The following is a 17,974-nucleotide window of genomic DNA, read 5'->3' as shown; positions in this document are numbered from 1 at the left end:
AAGCGAGCTTACATGTGTAAGCAATTTTGGCATCATAAATTGTTACCCTTAAGTCAGATCACCCATGTCTTCAGCTCCCAACCATTGACATGTGGCAGTCCCAACTATAAATTACACATAAGGTTTATGAACCTAAAAGGGATTCTGCAGAAAAACGGGAACATTACAGTTGTCCAGTTATATAATAGTTAAATTTTAACAATTTTTCCACAGAAATTATAAGGATTTTGCAAAAAATTTTCTTGCAAAATCAATTTAATTTTTCATGACACACCTACCTCTAAAGTTTTATAGATAAGTTGTGAATCTCCCTGTATATGGCAAAAATGTAAGAACTGATCTAAAACCTTTTAAAATAATATTCATATTTCTTTTGCAAAGATGTAATATAATTACATAATCATACTTATAGATAGTACATGATAATTTTATCAATATTATGTACAATATAAAGACAAATACCATCACTTATCCTTATACATTTTACACTTGCATTAGCTGAAACTCACATTGTCAAACACCCTTACAATTTCTGGAATAGTCTCCAAACGTTTAATTAATTTCTCATAAACTGGGAAATCAACTTCATTCAGACTCGTCTCGCTTAATGGGATAAAATCAACTGATGCATCAAGTATTTTATATCCATTCTGCTCAAGTAACTCCTGAGTTTTTGGAAAACTCTGCTTGCTGGTTATGAAGAGAAATACTTCATCATCCAATGACACAACATCCTCAGCATTACATCCTATGGCAAGTTCAGTAGCCAACTCCATTTGCTCTTCTTTAGATTTGGAGGAAAGTTTGGAATTTTCAACTTGTATAAGTCCTTTTTCCTCAAAAGCATGTAGACCAGATTGTCCTTCAATAAATCTTGATCTACAACTTTTCATTAGTATTGTTTACCATTTGATTTAACTAATAATTCACCCAGTTTTCTTCAGCTGTGATGACATAACATTTTTTACATGGTGTAAATTGTTTGTGTATATTTCACATAAAAGAAGGCTATTTCCTGGGCCTCTAAAAGATTGTTTAGTTAGAAATTCTATATATTTTTTTTGGTCATCAATAAACCAAACCCAAAGCCGTACCAATACTTACTTACTTTATAGGAACAATATAGAGCATTAAATTGGATTTGTCTAAAGTGCAGCTCTTGAGCACACTTTGAATGGTTGCAACAGGCATATTACATCTTTTACATTGACTGATTATTTGAGATAATTTGATGTTTTTGTCTGGGTCAAGTGATCCACCTTCTGGAACCATTTCATAAAGAATTAAATTGGTTATAAAGATAATACAAAAGAATATAGATAATGCTGACTACATAGTTTTTACCTGCAACAGCCACTTTAATTTGCCGTGCCAGTTTAGTGAATAACAAGCTTCGTTCAGCATCTTTAGCCCCCTTTATATGTTTTATATTTGCCCACTTCGAATGCCCAGCAAATCGTTTCGAAATATAAAAGGATTTCATTGCAAAATTTCTAAACATTTTGTTTATTGACAATGAAAAATTCTTAAGTAAATTTGAATTTCATGGTAAAGAAAAATTCACGAGATACAAAAACAGGACCAAGTGCCAAAAATAAGATAAAAACCTCCGAGTTGTAGGTTAGAAAAGCAACTCCTCTGCTATCAAATTTAAGAATCCTAAACCTTCATGCACCATACATTTATGACGTCACGTGGTATGCTTCCCCTAACTATAATTTCTATTAAATTATTCAAATTAAAAAACGTATTCTAATAAATTCTTTACCATTCTTTTTCTGACGTCTTATAGGATATCAAATGGCCACAATATTAGCATTATTTACTAAGAAGGTACATGTTACATAGATTTCTTGTTTTGGCAAGGAAAAACTAAATGGGAATAATGACATTTCCTTTATTCCTGCAAACTTAAAAATATGAGTTATGTGAAATTAAACTTATCATAAGTCATTAATGATGACTCTACTTAAGACGTCCTAATGGGGGGCGACACCAAAATCACACCATCTCCCCGAACAAAAAGCATTGGGATATTGCGTTTAGTATTTTTATACACTTCTTCATAAGTTTCTTCATCAATTTCCACAGTGGTAATTGTCTCTTCCACATCGCTGAGAATCATATTCATGTGCTGATCATATGCCTAAAAGCAGAGGAAACCATAACAATGGGAGATACTACATACCAGTAGCCCTAGGATCCAAAACATCAATGAGGGCTAGTGCTGGCGTCTATTTCATTCTATGGAGGATAATTTTAATACTTCAAAACTGATTATTCCACTTACATGTAACCTCCCCTTTAATTCTCGATCATTCCTCATTTTGACATAGATTTTTTCATCCAGGCTTAAACGAACAAGATCAAGGGGCTCTTTTACTGCGATCGAAGGTATCTAATGAAGCGCAATAGAAATTTCACATCAAGATACTTTAAGATTAAAACCAATCTCTTACCAGATCCAGCTCATCAGCCATTTTAATAATATTATTGTTATGGTGCTATTTGAGACTAAATACTCAATACTCAAAGTTTTTAATCACTTCGATGATCTAGAATTTAGCACTAGACCAAGAATAAAACGGCAAAAGCAAATGAGAGAATTCACGGGTCTTCGCTTCTCTATGCATAAGTAGGGTTAAATGTAAATAAACGCTGAAAATAAAAATCTCAACCTAACTTAATTTTGTTTTTTGTTTGCATACGATCTAACCTCAAAAGTTGAGATACATGCAAAACTATCGTTGGTCGCTCTTCTTCACTTACCTCACAGTAAGGCACATTTTCTTAAGACTTCAGATTCTGAGACCTCTTTGGACTAACCCCTTTGAGCCTGTGTAGACTTCACTTTACAACTCCAAACTTGTGCTCTAAATCAAAAACTCATGGTTGCCTTTTCATGTTAATGTGAGTTCTTATAAGTTCCCAGTTTGCTGACTAAAATTATTAATATGACAAAAGCTCCAATTTTAACTAAAAAACAACAAAATTCTTCCTTTGGTGCAAAGAAAATCAAATCCAAAGAGAATGTCAGAAACGTGTTAGCTTCTCCATATTGCAAATATTGGTAAGTCATTGCAGGTCTCTCTTCTTTCTTACCAGTCTTACCTACTCATTTTGTATTAATCTTGAATATTGTACTGCTAATTACACATGTATAGTAATTTTTTTAATATTTTCTTTTTTAGGCCAGTTATATCTACCGAGGACTCTGATTGCATACATTCAATTCTTTCTCAGCAATTGCCAAAACTGATAAATGAAAGAGTAAAGGTTCCATGGCCAGAACTTAAAAAGATACCAAAGTGTGATCGAAAAGCATATCGGAACAATTTTATTGACAGCCAATCACCTCAACTTATTGATAAAGAGGCAAGGTAAGAATTAATTGCATAGCTTTATAGATAACACTAAAGTCATTACATACATACTAATCTATTTAGTATAAAATAAATGCAGCAAAGTCAATATTATTGCAATTTTTGATTACTACCAGTTCATATTGCAAAATATTGACATTCCTGATAATGCAGTAAACAACCATGACATTGATTTCAACTTTCTTACAATCGTTTTTAACGCAACATCTTTAATAATGTATACAATTTTGTCTTTATTTTAGAGAAGGTCTCATATTGGGAGTAAATGACACAACCAAAGCAATTGAAAACAGGTTAATCCAATCAATTTTAATAACAGATAATGTGCAACCACGATTACTAGTAGAACACTTGATAGATCAATGCGTTTTAATGCGCATTCCAGTGTTAGTAGTACCACAATTGAAAAGCCTTCTCAAACAGTCTTGTGGCATTTCCAGTATCGTCATTGCATTTACAAATTGTGTGAAATACAGTAAGGTTTATGAGACAATTAAAGACATTTCTGTAAAATATCCAGTGCCACGAAACCATATTCATTTCCATAGAATTGTTAATGCAGCTGACAAATCGCTCATCGTTATAGATGATAGCATATTAGAGCCACCAGTTGGTGAGAAACAAGGAGGCAAGGACAACAATTCAACAGAGAGTCCTAACTTTTACCTGCTTAGGAAAAATGACAAAGAAAGGGCGTTTATTCCTAAAACAAGTACGCAGCAAATAAATAAAGCTCCATCCCAAATAGCCTCCACAGACGTATTTATGGCTTTTAGTGAGAATCCCGTAGAAATGCCTGTTTATAAAAACTATAGGTCGTTGAAAGTGAAACGCACAAAAGGGGATTGTAATCGAAACAAGAGAAAAATGGATGCTATAAAAAAACGGAAAAAAAAGCGTAATAAAAACGTCTAAAAGTCGAAATTTATGACAATTTATTATCATTAAATTGCATAAAAAGCCGCGTCAGCCCTTTATTTGCGGTAAATGAAAATCCTGCAGAATAATGACAAGAAACCATTGCAGGAAGTTTCAATGATGCAAGAAATAATGGAAAATTTGGGCGCGTGAACATAAAAGTAGGAAAAGCTGGTGACAAGTCTGCGAAAGAAATGAACATTTGAGTAAGAATGGAAAGACCATATTGGGGAACCCAGTGACACGTATTTTTACTTGTTTGCAGTATAACGAATGTATGTGTACAAATGAGGTACAAATACATCATGCTGTAGTAGATGTTAGAGGATATTCGCATATCCAGATGTAGGCTGAAAAGGATGGAAGAAAAGAAGGGGTCATAAGCAGACACCAGAGCTCAGCCCATTGTGGAAACACCTAAAGCTTCCCTAATTTCAGGGAGTTTTTTTTGCTTTCATCCCGTTCAGGTTACACCTACATTATTTTCCATTCCTACTTGAAAGCTCATTTTTTTTGTGGACTTACCACTAACTTTCCTTACAATTACTATTATTATTACGAATATAATATCTCTATGTTTAAACAATCTTAGAATATAACAATCTCGCAAAAATAGACATTTTATATATTCTAAAAAATAAAGAATATTGTCTCAAATACTGAATTTTTAATAAAATATACATCCTACTATACAATAAAAACATATTAAGAAAATAAACTCACTTTCAGATTCAATGCACCACCTAGTAATAATAATTATTAAGTCTTATAATTTTGGTAAAATAATGCTTCATAATAGAGTAGAAATATCAGTCATTATTAATTTTTTAATTAATAAATGTTCTTTCTTTTTTAATAAAACTGATCATTTGTTACTCTATTATGAAGCATCATTTTACCAAAATTATAAGACTTAATTATTATTATTACTGGGTGGTGCATTTCATGTGAAAGTGAGTGTAATAACAAGTGATTTTAAGCACATTTTGGAGTTACAGTGAATTATATGAAGTTACAGGAGCATAATGGCTAGGCGCTTTAATTAATTAAATGAGCTATAAAGCTTAGACACTCAAGAAATAGAGAGTCCGTCTTAACGATAATTCGATTTAGAGATTCAAAATTTAATATATCCAAGTTTTAAAACTAAAAAATAAAGCAATATCTAATAAAGTTTCGATTGCATTACAGTTTATGGACATGAGTCATGAGAGTGCGTAAGAAAGCGAAAGCCACCAATTTATGGATTTATTAGATAACTTCACACATATTAACACTCACTCAAGCGTTACTTTATTACGCGATGCCTTTCGAATTCTGTCCAAATGGCCCTTAATGTATTGATGACAGCAATATTTATATGGTAATTTTCAAAGTTTTTCTGACATTGAATTTTAGCAAATGGCCCTGAATGGTTTGATTAGGATTAAAACTTTGAGCCTTACGTACATTCTAAATTTTTAACTATTAAGAAATAATTATGAAACATTCCTTACTTTAGTCAATGCTTATTAAAGATATAATATACCAAATTCTTTATATATTTAGATTAATTAAAATATACATACGTCGTTTCAATTTTGCAGTCGGAAAAACGATCTATATCTACTTTTTAAGCTGTTTCTGCCGCTTTGGCTTTGTCTGGTTTCAGTGGTTGTGACTCAGCCTCCGCCGTGGCATTGGGATTATTCCATGGCTGTTCCTCACCGGAACCGAAGATTGTGTAAACTATAAACTCGATCGCGAAGAGAGTAACTGTGATCCAAAATATTATTCTCCACGATGTAATTGAAGGCTGAAAATAAGTTTTAAAACACATTGAACGTAAAAGAAATATTGTTCAGAGACATCGAAGTAAAATATACGTTACCAAAATTGATAAAATATTAGATGAAACCAAGGGCAAATGCTACAGAAAAAACTAAACGATATTATATAAAAAATAAAACAGATTGCTCTACGACTAATTACAAAAATAATACACCCCAGAAACCCATTACATAATCCATCCAACCAATTACTATACAGGGCGATTCACAACTTATCTATAAAATTTTAGAGGTAGGTGTGTCATGAAAAACTAAGTCGATTTAGTAAGAAAATTTTTTGGAAAATTCTTAAAATTTTCGTGGAAAAAATTGTTAAAGTTTAACCATTGTATAACTGGACGACTGAAATGTTTACATTTTTCTGCAGAATCCCTTTTAGGTTCATAAACCTTACGTGTAATTTATAGTTGGGACTGCCACATGTCAATGGTTGGGAGCTGAAGACATGAGTGATCCGACTTGAGGGTACTTTTGTTTCACTCGAAATAAAAGAAGCGAGCTTACATGTGTAAGCAATTTTAGCATCATAAATTGTTATCCTTAAGTCAGATCACCTATGTCTTCAGCTTCCAACCATTGACACGTGGGAGACCCAACTATAAATTATACGTAAGGTTGATGAACCTAAAAGGGATTCTGCAGAATAACGGGAACATTACAGTCGTCCAGTTATATAATGGTTAAATTTTAACCATTTTTTCCGCAGAAATTATAAGAATTTTCCAAAAAAATTTCTTACAAAATCAATTTAGTTTTTCATGACACACCTACTTCTAAAGTTTTATAGATAAGTTGTAAATCACCCTGTATAAACGCATACACATGATAAAAATAATCGAAAGATTACTACAACTATAGAAGAAGTGGATGAACAATCCCCACAACTCGACTATACTGAAACTTCTTTGCTTGCTAGCTGTACTTGATAAAATCTGAATATACTGATTTTGACTCATAGATGTTGCTAAAATACCATACACTTTTGTCAAAAAAATGTTCAAATTGAAAGCAAGACATACCAAGAACAGTTTTTATACGAGGGCTTTTTTTCAAGTTCTGGTCAACTAGCAAGAACAAATGAGGTCAGCATAACATGTTTTATTATACATAAAAGTTTCTTATTCGTACATACAGCCACCAAGGGCATTAAGACATTTGCCGTAACGGTGGACAAATCGTTCTACACCCTTTTTTTAGTAAGTTGCCCCCTGTGTACCAAGTCAATGTTGCATAAACCACTTCAATTCCTCGTTTGCGTTTAACTGTTGTTATCCCAACAACGTCTCATCTCCCGTTTCAATCTTTCCCAAAAGAACTTCTTCCTGGGACTTCTGCAGGACAGGTAGTGCAGAATTTATTCGTAGCAATTTGTAGTCACCAGTTAAATGTTTAGGAATCTACCGTACACAAAATTTGTGGTACCTTCGCTTTGTTGTAACAATGTCGTAAAGAGCTGAACGAGACGTCTGACAATGAGATGAACAACGAGATTGATCTATCACGGTATTGCAGTTATACCGATTTGAAGAAACGTAGATGTACTAGAACACTAATACTTATAAAGCAAAGGAGTGAAAGTTTTACTATGCAGGGCAGCCCTTTTTTTTTAAAGACAATTGATACTTAAATTTGGTCAGGTGTATTAGCAAAACAATGATGATATACATACAGGGTATTTCTTAACTGATGGTAAAAAATGAAATAGGTGAATCAGCTTATTTTAAGATAAAAACTTCTTATAAAGACATGTCCTAAATTGCTTCCATTTTTAAATACAGGGTATTGAAGTTTCATCTTTTTTTTATATTGATTAATTTTTCTGTTAGTTGTGAAGGTAATAAACTAAAAATTGGTAATAATCACTTTAGCATTACGAACAAACTGAAATAACAATTGTTTAAAATAGTCCACGGGACGTTATTTTTCTCATAAATAAAGTTAATGAATAAAATCTAAAAATGTCTTTAAAAAGTTCTGTTGTAAAATATTGAGAGTGACCACGGAAAAAGTAACGCCCCATGAAATATTTTAAATAATTGTTATTTCAGTTTGTTCGTAATGCGAACTTGATTGTTACCAATGTTGAGTTAATTATCTTTACAACTAACAGAGAAATTAATAAAAATTTTAAAAAATTACTTCAACACTCTGTAAATAAAACTGGAAGCAATTTAGAACATGTCTTTATATGAAGTTTTTAACTTAAAATAAGCTCATGATTCACTCATTTCATTTTTACCATCAATTAAGAAACACCCTGTATGTAGACGTGGTATAAGACATTAGTCTCTTAAAAAAAAAGCCGGGTTTTGTATAGCTTGTCCCATAATGAACAGTACACAATTGTTGATAGTTAATTAAGCGTAAAGGACCAAAAGTATATATAATTTTTCTCATAGGGTCAAAGTATAACGATTTTGCAAAACGACTTGCCATTTTACAAGAGCAACCACACGACCTAACTGCTCCGAAGGCGAGGACCGACTGACTGTTCCCTTATCAATACGCACAGCTATTACTAACGATGGCGCGGTTGCCACGTTGAGTTAAGTCCAATAGGATATAGGTCTTAACAATTAATTACACACACAGTTTGCAATCTCATAGACATTGCTTTATGGAGAAATAACCAACAATCTTCCTATGTAACAAAAGCTAAAGTATATTAGTAAAAAGTAATGATTTACGTGTTAAAACAATATCAATAAATTATTTTTAAAATATGATAAATCCGGCAATGAGGCATACACGAAAGAATCGATACTACCTGATACCACGGCGAATGGCGCGATTGCCACGTTGACTTAGGCCTAATAAGACATTGCTTGAACAATTACATCGCAGATTCATTTTGCAATAAGAAATAACCGAATTTACACAAATTAAAACGTGAATAACCGAAAAAAGTATTAATTTGCTTGCTAAACAACATAGATAAATACGAGCCATAATTTGACAAAACCGGCAACGAGGCACTAATCGATACAAGTAGTATCAGCTGAATGCATGATGTCACACATAAATATATACGTCACAAAAATATTGATCCACGGCGAAGGGCGAGGTTGCAACGTTGACTTAGTTTAAAGAAACCAAAAGTAATATTGTAAAACGGTATAGACGAGTGCTGCAAACGCTTGCGCAGAGTTCAGTCGTCGCAATTTGTGTTTACCAGTTAGATGTTTGGAAATCCATCGTGCACAAAATTTGTGGTACCCTTGCTTTGATGAAACAATGTCGTAAAGAGTTGAGCGGGATACCTGAGGAAAATCAGCAAGCAGTTCAAAAATCGTGGAGCGCCGATGCTCCCGTGTCACATTGTCGACTTTATAGACAGTATCGTTTGTTGCTACGAATTTTTCTCTTAAGTACCTTCATCATGAACATCAGTTTGTCTTTCTCAAATTTTTCTACACCATTTTCGCGCTGCATTAACTTATACACTTTTCTCCATGCACTACACACAAATGTCTATAAATTTCAATCGAATCAAAATGCCCTCAGATCAAAAGTATGACATCGAATAGTATACTCGCTTGATGTGATCCAACAAATGAATAAATGATACAAAACAAAAACCGCATCTCTATGGCAGCGGAATATCCACAGCCAACTAAACAGAACTTTAAAAAATAGCCTTCGTATATGTTTGAGTTATTGCTGTTAAAAAACCAAAAACCGTAAGTTTTCACTTTGATTTTTCTTGCGTTCTCTTTACTTATTAGTAAGCAATACTTACATCCTTTGCTGTTAATGTGTTAACGACAAATGGAACAGCGATGCCCGGTATCGTGGCCACAGTATTAGTAATGGCCACTAGTGTCCCCGCAAAATTCGGCGATATGTCGATGTGATTAGATAAAAACCCACTGAACATTCCACCGATGGCTGTTACTGCGAGTGTCATAAGAATTACCCCTGCTACCGATCCCCCTATGTAGCATAGCAGTACGAAGCATACTAAGGGTCCCAAACTGGCTACGCCTGTTGCAATTTTCCTCGCTGTCGTTGTGGTTATCAACTGGCAAATATATTTTTTGCTTTAACCCCAGTTATTTACCATGAAGTGTACTTACCCCTTTCTCCCTGAAAGTATCGAGAACTTTACTGAAAATTATAGAGAATATCCACATGGTGAAGAACGGCAATGCCGTTAGAAGCGCATTCTCGGACATTTTAAATTTGAGCACACTCTTCATGTACAACGGCAATTCCACCAGGACCATGTACCAACCCCAGTTAGAGCATGTATGGGCGATGAGAATGGCAAGAAAGGCTGGAGATAGAAATATAGCTTTCCATGGAACGCTTGCCTAGAACATTTTTTTAAATGAAAATGTTCTCAGTTAATCTAAAATTTACCTTTCTACCGCCATGGACAGACTCGGGATCGTCTTGATGAAGTGACAGATTAATTAAATCTCTTTCTTGGGGACTGATATATTTTTCTAGTGAAGGATTGTCCGCTGCCAGTATACCCCAAAATATTAGCCATAATGCGCTTACCCCGCCCTCGATATAGAAGATTAGCTCCCAGCCTAGGGAAGCGGCTATCTTGCCAGAGACTAGCAAGAAAATCTGTGAAATAAAATGAAAAAAAATTAATTTCCACGCAACATTTGTTCCTTTTTAATCAGGTATCGCTATCCTATTTCAGATTCAAAATGGCGGCAAAGCTGCAATTGTTTTTGAACTATGATACCATTTTGTTATTATTTGCAAAAAAATGCCTTATGCGTCGTCTTTTTGATTCGGAATATGGATTGTGACACCTCATCGAAAAGGAAATATTACGCTCATTCCAAATTAAAATTTAAAATTAGAAAGTTAAAGTCTCTTTCATTTAAATTGCATGTTCCAAAATCAACAATTATATTAAATTAAACTAGAGGGCATCCCATAGAAGATGTAAGTATTTGAATAAATATTTTAAATTTCAATTAAAGGCATGCTCTGATGAAAAATATTGTAATTAAGGTGAAGGATAAATCCATTATAGTGGTTTCGTCGCGCAGCAGGTCATTACTTCACCCTTCAATGCAGACTGATTGATTTATCATTTATCATTATTCTCGAACATACCTACACTTAATTGTACATTAGCGTGGGTATTTATACGGTTTTTGGCTACATATTTTGCTTACATACCACTGAACCCAAAGCTGTTCCCGAATAGACTATACTGCTCATGACGCTCCTCTCAGTAGGCGGTGCCCAATGGGCCAACAAACAATGCATTGCTGGAAAAGTTACTCCTCCTCCAAGACCTACAAATCTGCATTGACCACATCCATAATCATATCCGTTATCTATTTTACCCACCTTGTAACACTCGCAACACAATGACAATGCTGAAATGGAGTTGCGCACATATTGGTGTCAATAACACTGCCACCACATTTATGGCAACAGCACCGAACATTACCCATTTGGCACTATAGGATTCGGCCAATTTTCCTCCAGGGAGTTCGGACACGATATAGCCCCAAAAATAGGCACTCAGTAGAAGACCTTGGATCAGTGCGTTCCACACAAATGGACCGTCCTAAAAGAACAATATGTTGATGTAGTGTATGCAAAAATGGAACAATAATGCATTGTTATCAATTTAGTCATTGTAAATTTATGATATTTTATGGGCAAATTTAAGTATTCAAAGCTATTCGATCATACAAAATTTCCGACAAAAATTCTGCTTTAAGATCCTGCAGCCTCGTTACCCATCAGAGAGCCCTTCGCATGTTGTATGAAGAGTACTTTGGTACCGTGCCCTTGGCATGCCTGTGTTAGTCATTTGTAGTACATGCATGATATAAAAGTTTTCTTTATTCTCCCACAGGAAACGAGAAGTCCCTTGAAACACCAACAAGACTTCGATGAGATCATTTCTAATTATTCAAAAGAGAATCTATTTATTTTCTATTCTTTCGTATTATAGACTTTACTGTCCCTCGTTAAACTATAACATATATCGGAGATTTAGTAATTCATAAATTTTTAGTATTATGGTATTAGAGTTAGTAATAAGATAATGATAACCAAATTGACAGATTCATCTTGGGATGAAGCATTGTTGAACGAAGTTATTACTGGCGTCACTATTAAATGGCCAAGTGTCGGGGAATTTCCTGTTGGACTGGGGTACTTCTCCAAAATTGAAAAGAAAAGAGAAGAATAGAAAACAGACACTTTAGATATAGAAGGGTAGGGATGCGATCAAGTAGTAATCAATTCGTCAATTTGTGTTTCTATATTTTGCTAATAAATTGGCATTTAATAACTATTGAGAATGTCCCCAATCTTGTTCTGACATATACATCACGTTTTGGTTTTAAATGGTCAGTATGTGTAACTTTTACCCGTAAATCGCTATGATAAAACTCGTTAAATACTGAAGAAAATACCTAAAATATAGATTTAGTTTGTGTAAAGTTATGTAAATTCAAATCGATATGGTCGATTCGCTTAATTTGGTAAATGACCTAAAAGTGCATGTCTCCAGAGCAGCGATAATATTTCGTTTATTTTTATAGAGGTGTTATTACGAAAGTGTCTCAAATTGATCTTGATTGGAGATAAAAGGACACAAAATGTTTATTTAATAAACAAATGCAAAATTTGGGCTATTATATCACTAAGAAAATTACCTCTAATAACAGCTATGTCAATTTAGGTATATTACTACAACAATAGCCAATTATTTAATATAAAACCTATTCTTAACCACATTATAAAGAACGGCTTGCAAATACCTCAAAATATATAGGGTGTCCCAGAAACGTCGATATGAATTAATCTGGATGGTAAATGTCTTAGATTCACAAAAAGTCGTTTGTTTTAATTATACAGGGTGTGTCGGCTTGTTGTCTTTCCGTTAGAAATACAAATTTTTATGCGATATTTATCGGAAATTAAGTAGTTCAAAAGTTTTTAGTATTATAGTATTAAAGTTAGCAATAAGATATTGACAAGCAAACTGACAGAGCCATCTAAGGATGAAGCACTGTCGATAGAAGTTGATGCTACCGCCTCCACGAAAGGGCCAAGTGTTGAGGAATTCCCCTTTGGATTGAGATAACTCCCCGGAACTGAAAAGGAAAGGCAATGGGCAATCGAAATGTAGATGAGTCGAAATGCGGTCAAGTAGTGGTAAGTTCGTTAGTATACCTTTCTATTTTTGTTAATAAATCAACATTTATTAACTATGGAGAATCTTCCCAATATTATTCCAACATATTCATTTTTCAAGTAGAAAAGATGTCGAAGCACTCTGTAGAGTGGAAAAAAAAAGTTATAAGTCTTGAGCTCTATTGCTCTATATTTTAACCGTCTAGTATGTTGCAGCAATGTGTACCATAGTTTAAGAGTCACCCTGTAGAAAGTGCGAATGGCATATTTTTAATTTTAGCTTTGACTCTACTTACTTCGGAATCGCTGTTACCATGTTCACTTCCTCCGACTGCAGTATAATTGACCATGCTTACTATGGCTACGTGAAAGTTGACCTTTAGTCCATAAATGATTCCCATGCCTATAGATCCTAGTATGCATACGACATATCTCGTATGCAACTTGCCTGCAATGTGATACATAATTTAGAAACGACATAAATTCAATAATAAACTGATGCACATTTAAGAATAATTCATGAATCATTGAAGAAGTCACGAATGAACCGTAGCGAAAATATATTTTTTCTAATATTCTTTGAAAAGAAAACGTTTATACATGCAAAAATAGAACCTTAAATTACAATCGAATTTGATAGCCATGGATTCGGCTATGCCAAAATTTTCTATTTTTAGACATCGATGCATTTTTATTACTTTGCCTATAGTGTTACATTTACATGCTCAACCATTTTGATTAGTAAACATCCATCCAGACGGTGAAAAATAAATATGTAGGTCTCGTTTGAAAGGAGTCACCCTCACCTTCCTTGACTTAGAAATTTTACTTTAACACATTTAACATATCTTTTCGGTTTAGGACAGTCGTCTATTACAGTTAGATGAATTGTAGAGTTTATATAAGATGTCCCAATAGGAACCGTTATTGGACGTTTTGGGAAAAACTATGAATGGCAAGGTTACGAAAATTTAATGGTTTAGTAAGAGCCTTGGAGCGACCTCATCTAAAATATTCTCAATTGTGTCACACTTCTACTCGACTCTATCAAAGTCGATACTTGCTTGCTTACTTGGAACACCCTATATATTATGGCATTTTTGAATTCGAAGTTCGATTTTAATACACGTTTATTAATATGTTAGCTTTGTGCAACGTCAGAACGTGGTCATGGTCGAACATGCTCGTTATATTTTATTAATGAAAAATTGCAATTACAATGACATGTGAACGTAGCAAAAACCATATTATTAAGATGTAAACATCATTTTATTTATCCTCGTGATCCCACAGTCTGGAAACTTAAAATGTATATTTAAATTCCAGTTTTTGCTCATGTAGGTTAGCTATTTTTGAATATATTTATACGAGCTCAATAAGTTGCCAATAAATTGCAATTAAAATTTCACGCATTCCACATGAAGAACACGAGCTTCTACCATCAGGGTATCAATTCAGAATCATGATGACAATAACAACAAATTCAGTCAATATAATTCTTAAACCTGAGTAATTAAATTTCACTTCATATCTTTAATGGTGCCCTGGGGCAGTCATTTAAGAAGAGAACTCGAATTATGGATACTGAGAAAGACCCTAATAACCAGAGTTAATTTATTGCATTTGGCTTAGCCCCAACTGATCAATATATGTTTTAAGGAATTGGAATGTAAACTTTTTGAAAAAAACTAATGAATCAAATCACCAACTAATGTAACAATTTAAATGTATTTTTTTGGTCCACTGTGTCAGCGCAGTGGCAAACAGTATGTAGAAGATAACTTCATTCATTCTGCAATTATTTTAACGTTCCACGTAGATAAAGAGAAGTGTATTCCTTTTGATAAAGCTGTCAGGACTTTGATCTAATGGCCTTTCAATTACTGCAGAAACTACGAGTAATTCAACAAGATATCTACAGAGAGACAGGGAAACTTTCCTATTTAGGTGCCAGTTATTATTTTGGAATGTCAAAATGACATTTCAAAATGGCGTCCGCCGCCATTTGCATTTGACTAATAAGGTCATTGAATCATTACGTGGTAAATATTACCTAAGCCACCTCGTGGTTCGACCTCTAGTTCCTTGACGCCCTTCATGGTGGAGCAGAATCAGATCTTCGCACCTAAAAAAAAATAAATTCTGAGTTACTTTTAGAGATGTAGTGAATTATTCTTGAAAATAGCATGTGCAAAAAAATATAATTTCAGGTTTTCAGCTAATCGGCACACCCTCGTAGGCATACATATTTGCGGGCACACAATTTACCGGTTTATAAAACCGTAAGTTTATAGGTACGTGCTTATCTCTGCAAACATTTGCATAAAATACTTAAACTGTCGGCTAATTTTATCTCCGTAATGCGTGTCACAGTCATAAGAACGAATGTTAATTCCTAAAGTACACCATCTGTACTGGAATGGGCCATGCAAGTTTAGTCAGTCTCACCGGTAGAATTGTCGTGCGTCCCTACTTCATGTCAATGAAATCATCTTAATATTTCATAATTGAATGCAATATCTATCTATTGAAGATATGATTCTTTTCCGTAAGGGGCTTTTCTAGGTTTACGTTTAAAACGAATGTGCTTCACAGAAATATGGAGCATTCAGAATTTTATTTTTATAAAAAAAAAACAGTGAGGCATCTTATTTTTCGTTCAAAATGTTCAAAGTCGCATCAACGGGGACGCCACTGGTGAAATGAAAAAAATATTTTCCCTTTAAAAGATGTATCTCTACACCTACTTTACGCTCCCCAGCTTTCATGAAAATATTTAACACCGAAACGGACTAAAGAGGATTTTTTTTAAATCTATCACCTTGTTTTTCAGACAGAAAACGAAATAGAACCCGTGGTCATATGAACTTTTTCTCTTAAAATCATCCACAAATCCAACCCCTCAAGTTTTGATAGACTATTATGAAACACCCTGTATAATAAAAATATACATGTGCATATTTTTTCTTCCGCATCCTTTGGCAGGAATATCGATTAACAATGTAATTTCATCCCGTTCCCGATCTCACTCCTTGAAAATTATTTTTATCAATATAAATCTTGTTTTCCAAGACTATTTCTCCATTTTTTATAATCGAACAATAGTTGATTTAAATTAATATGGCGCGAAGAACAGAATAAAATAATTTAATAGGTAATTCTATTTGTAGCTTGAAAACACCCCATTATTCGGTGTATTTAGTGGCCAATGAAGTATGATTTCTTGCTTTTTTTCTAAAACTATGTTAATACTGGCGCATGTATGGCTTATTATTTACCTAGGGAGCTAATTGGCCACAATGCCGTCATCATCCCCATTGACGTTTTATTTATGGTTACCATGGAAATGAACGCCGAATAAACGGCACCCTTGATATTACGATTCGCATTGTGTTTTGTTTTTCAGATTTAACTAACCGTTAATTTTAAGGTAAGTTTATTGCACTTTTATCAAATCTAGTAGTAAAAAAAGGTATGTACGTTGCGGTTGTGAAGTACCCACTTATAACTTCCCTGTCTTAGATTTAAACTTGACGTTCGGGCCGCAATAAGGTACTTTACACCCTTGGCGTAAACACACTATTAGTCGACTAAGTAACATAACTCATGAAACATTTTTTAACTTATCACCTGTTCCCTCATCTAGTCTTACCTACTACTATTTCGCACCTTTTATTAGTAAACTACACACAATTCCTGGTAGTTAGCTTACCTGTATCACTGCTGCTTTATCAAACTTCTTCCGAATGAAATTGTCAAAACCCGAACCAGAATCTCACAATACGCTACTAGCCAGCATGCTTTCATTCAAGATTAATCGAAAATAATCTTCTCAATAAACTCAACATGAATCGCACCAAAGACAACACAGATGCTCCGGCTTGGCGCGTTTAAGTTAAAAGCCGGTCGATTCTCTAGCAGTGTCAGCAGGAAAGTCAGGACCGTCACGCATCTTCCGCGTCTCAAGGTGACCTCTAACTGTCATCGACCGCGCCTCCTGCAAAAGGACCAAGCGCGGCATTTCGATCAATGAAAATGCAGGTACGTATCTCCTTTCCGAAAATACCTCGAGGGAAGCACATTCGACGTATGTATAAGTAACTGTAAACGTTTACGCGTTGTGTCGAAATCGCTTGTAATATTGTAGAAGAACCAAGAAGTTTTGTGGCTTAAAAAGTAGGAGGATACGTGCGACAATGGGCGTACGGTTTAATAACGGTCAGGATCCGTTGTATTTAGAGCACGAGATGAGGCGAAATTTCGCTTTGATACAAAATAATTTGCGGCAGTATGTATTTAGTTCACAATAGCTAATTGACGCTGAGAAATTGTGAAATCGCGCGTATTTCACAACGTTCCGCAATATTATTTTCAGTTCATTATACTTCACATGATGAACACTGACTTTCACTTTATATTAAATTTAATTTCGTTCATCTTCTGAAAGTCAAGAATCGATAACAAAAACCTGTAAATAATAACATGCGCTTGACATGAACCAGCCTCTAATTAAATTTGGAAGTGCCAGGGCATCTCTAAAATTAGTGCTGATGCATTTATTTTCAGAATCGATTAAAAACTGAACTAATCTCAGACATGCTGATGTGGGATCTGGGGTATAAGACTTTTTCTTGGACTTTGTTGTAAATTATAGAAATTAGAACAATTTAATTTTTATAGAAAACCCTGTCCAGAACTTTCCTCATTTAATCGGCT

The 17,974-nt window shown here is 34.1% G+C and overlaps 4 protein-coding genes across 4 annotated transcripts; 1 reads left to right on the top strand and 3 right to left on the bottom strand.

The window, feature by feature from the left end:
* Positions 1 to 461: 461 nt before the first annotated feature.
* LOC136414049 (translational activator of cytochrome c oxidase 1) lies at positions 462 to 1,548 on the bottom strand. The gene is made up of 4 exons (XM_066397847.1): positions 1,345 to 1,548; positions 1,109 to 1,262; positions 931 to 1,023; positions 462 to 879 (listed from the first exon to the last, which is right to left on the bottom strand). Exons 1-4 carry the CDS (start codon positions 1,499 to 1,501, stop codon positions 495 to 497), a joined length of 789 nt encoding a protein of 262 aa, XP_066253944.1. The 5' UTR covers positions 1,502 to 1,548; the 3' UTR covers positions 462 to 494.
* A 404-nt stretch (positions 1,549 to 1,952) lies between these two features.
* LSm3 (U6 snRNA-associated Sm-like protein LSm3) lies at positions 1,953 to 2,620 on the bottom strand. The gene is made up of 3 exons (XM_066397868.1): positions 2,460 to 2,620; positions 2,291 to 2,398; positions 1,953 to 2,146 (listed from the first exon to the last, which is right to left on the bottom strand). Exons 1-3 carry the CDS (start codon positions 2,478 to 2,480, stop codon positions 1,970 to 1,972), a joined length of 306 nt encoding a protein of 101 aa, XP_066253965.1. The 5' UTR covers positions 2,481 to 2,620; the 3' UTR covers positions 1,953 to 1,969.
* Positions 2,621 to 2,808: 188 nt separating this feature from the next.
* Positions 2,809 to 4,298, top strand: LOC136414024 (uncharacterized). Its single transcript, XM_066397818.1, has 3 exons — positions 2,809 to 3,070; positions 3,192 to 3,380; positions 3,626 to 4,298. Exons 1-3 carry the CDS (start codon positions 2,955 to 2,957, stop codon positions 4,296 to 4,298), a joined length of 978 nt encoding a protein of 325 aa, XP_066253915.1. The 5' UTR covers positions 2,809 to 2,954.
* A 3-nt stretch (positions 4,299 to 4,301) lies between these two features.
* Positions 4,302 to 17,344, bottom strand: MFS3 (major facilitator superfamily transporter 3). Its single transcript, XM_066397805.1, has 9 exons — positions 16,971 to 17,344; positions 15,312 to 15,383; positions 13,555 to 13,706; positions 11,453 to 11,675; positions 11,279 to 11,397; positions 10,493 to 10,708; positions 10,207 to 10,443; positions 9,870 to 10,151; positions 4,302 to 6,096 (listed from the first exon to the last, which is right to left on the bottom strand). The coding sequence occupies exons 2-9, from the start codon at positions 15,355 to 15,357 to the stop codon at positions 5,914 to 5,916; spliced, it is 1,458 nt and encodes a 485-aa protein (XP_066253902.1). The 5' UTR covers positions 15,358 to 15,383; positions 16,971 to 17,344; the 3' UTR covers positions 4,302 to 5,913.
* Positions 17,345 to 17,974: the final 630 nt, after the last annotated feature.

This window comes from Euwallacea similis, chromosome 1 (assembly GCF_039881205.1).
Source record: "Euwallacea similis isolate ESF13 chromosome 1, ESF131.1, whole genome shotgun sequence".
NCBI lineage: Eukaryota > Metazoa > Arthropoda > Insecta > Coleoptera > Curculionidae > Euwallacea > Euwallacea similis.
The sequence above is the reverse complement of the archived record's forward strand: the minus strand, read 5'-3'. Positions and strand labels throughout refer to the sequence as shown.

Excerpts from the sequence above, each read along its gene's own strand:
- LOC136414049 (XM_066397847.1), bottom strand. The coding sequence starts at position 1,501 with ATGTTTAGAAATTTTGCAATGAAATCCTTTTATATTTCGAAACGATTT. Across the intron at positions 1,024-1,108 it reads CTCTATATTGTTCCTATAAA|AGGCCCAGGAAATAGCCTTC; the intron begins GTAAGTAAGTAT and ends ACAATCTTTTAG. Across the intron at positions 880-930 it reads TCACAGCTGAAGAAAACTGG|ATCAAGATTTATTGAAGGAC; the intron begins GTGAATTATTAG and ends GAAAAGTTGTAG.
- LSm3 (XM_066397868.1), bottom strand. The coding sequence starts at position 2,480 with ATGGCTGATGAGCTGGATCTG. Across the intron at positions 2,399-2,459 it reads TGGCTGATGAGCTGGATCTG|ATACCTTCGATCGCAGTAAA; the intron begins GTAAGAGATTGG and ends GCGCTTCATTAG. Across the intron at positions 2,147-2,290 it reads AATTAAAGGGGAGGTTACAT|GCATATGATCAGCACATGAA; the intron begins GTAAGTGGAATA and ends CTCTGCTTTTAG.
- LOC136414024 (XM_066397818.1), top strand. The coding sequence starts at position 2,955 with ATGACAAAAGCTCCAATTTTAACTAAAAAACAACAAAATTCTTCCTTT. Across the intron at positions 3,071-3,191 it reads TCTCCATATTGCAAATATTG|GCCAGTTATATCTACCGAGG; the intron begins GTAAGTCATTGC and ends TTTCTTTTTTAG. Across the intron at positions 3,381-3,625 it reads CTTATTGATAAAGAGGCAAG|AGAAGGTCTCATATTGGGAG; the intron begins GTAAGAATTAAT and ends TCTTTATTTTAG.
- MFS3 (XM_066397805.1), bottom strand. The coding sequence starts at position 15,357 with ATGAAGGGCGTCAAGGAACTAGAGGTCGAACCACGAGGTGGCTTAG. Across the intron at positions 11,676-13,554 it reads ATGGTAACAGCGATTCCGAA|GACGGTCCATTTGTGTGGAA; the intron begins GTAAGTAGAGTC and ends TTGTTCTTTTAG. Across the intron at positions 10,444-10,492 it reads CTGTCCATGGCGGTAGAAAG|GCAAGCGTTCCATGGAAAGC; the intron begins GTAAATTTTAGA and ends AAAATGTTCTAG.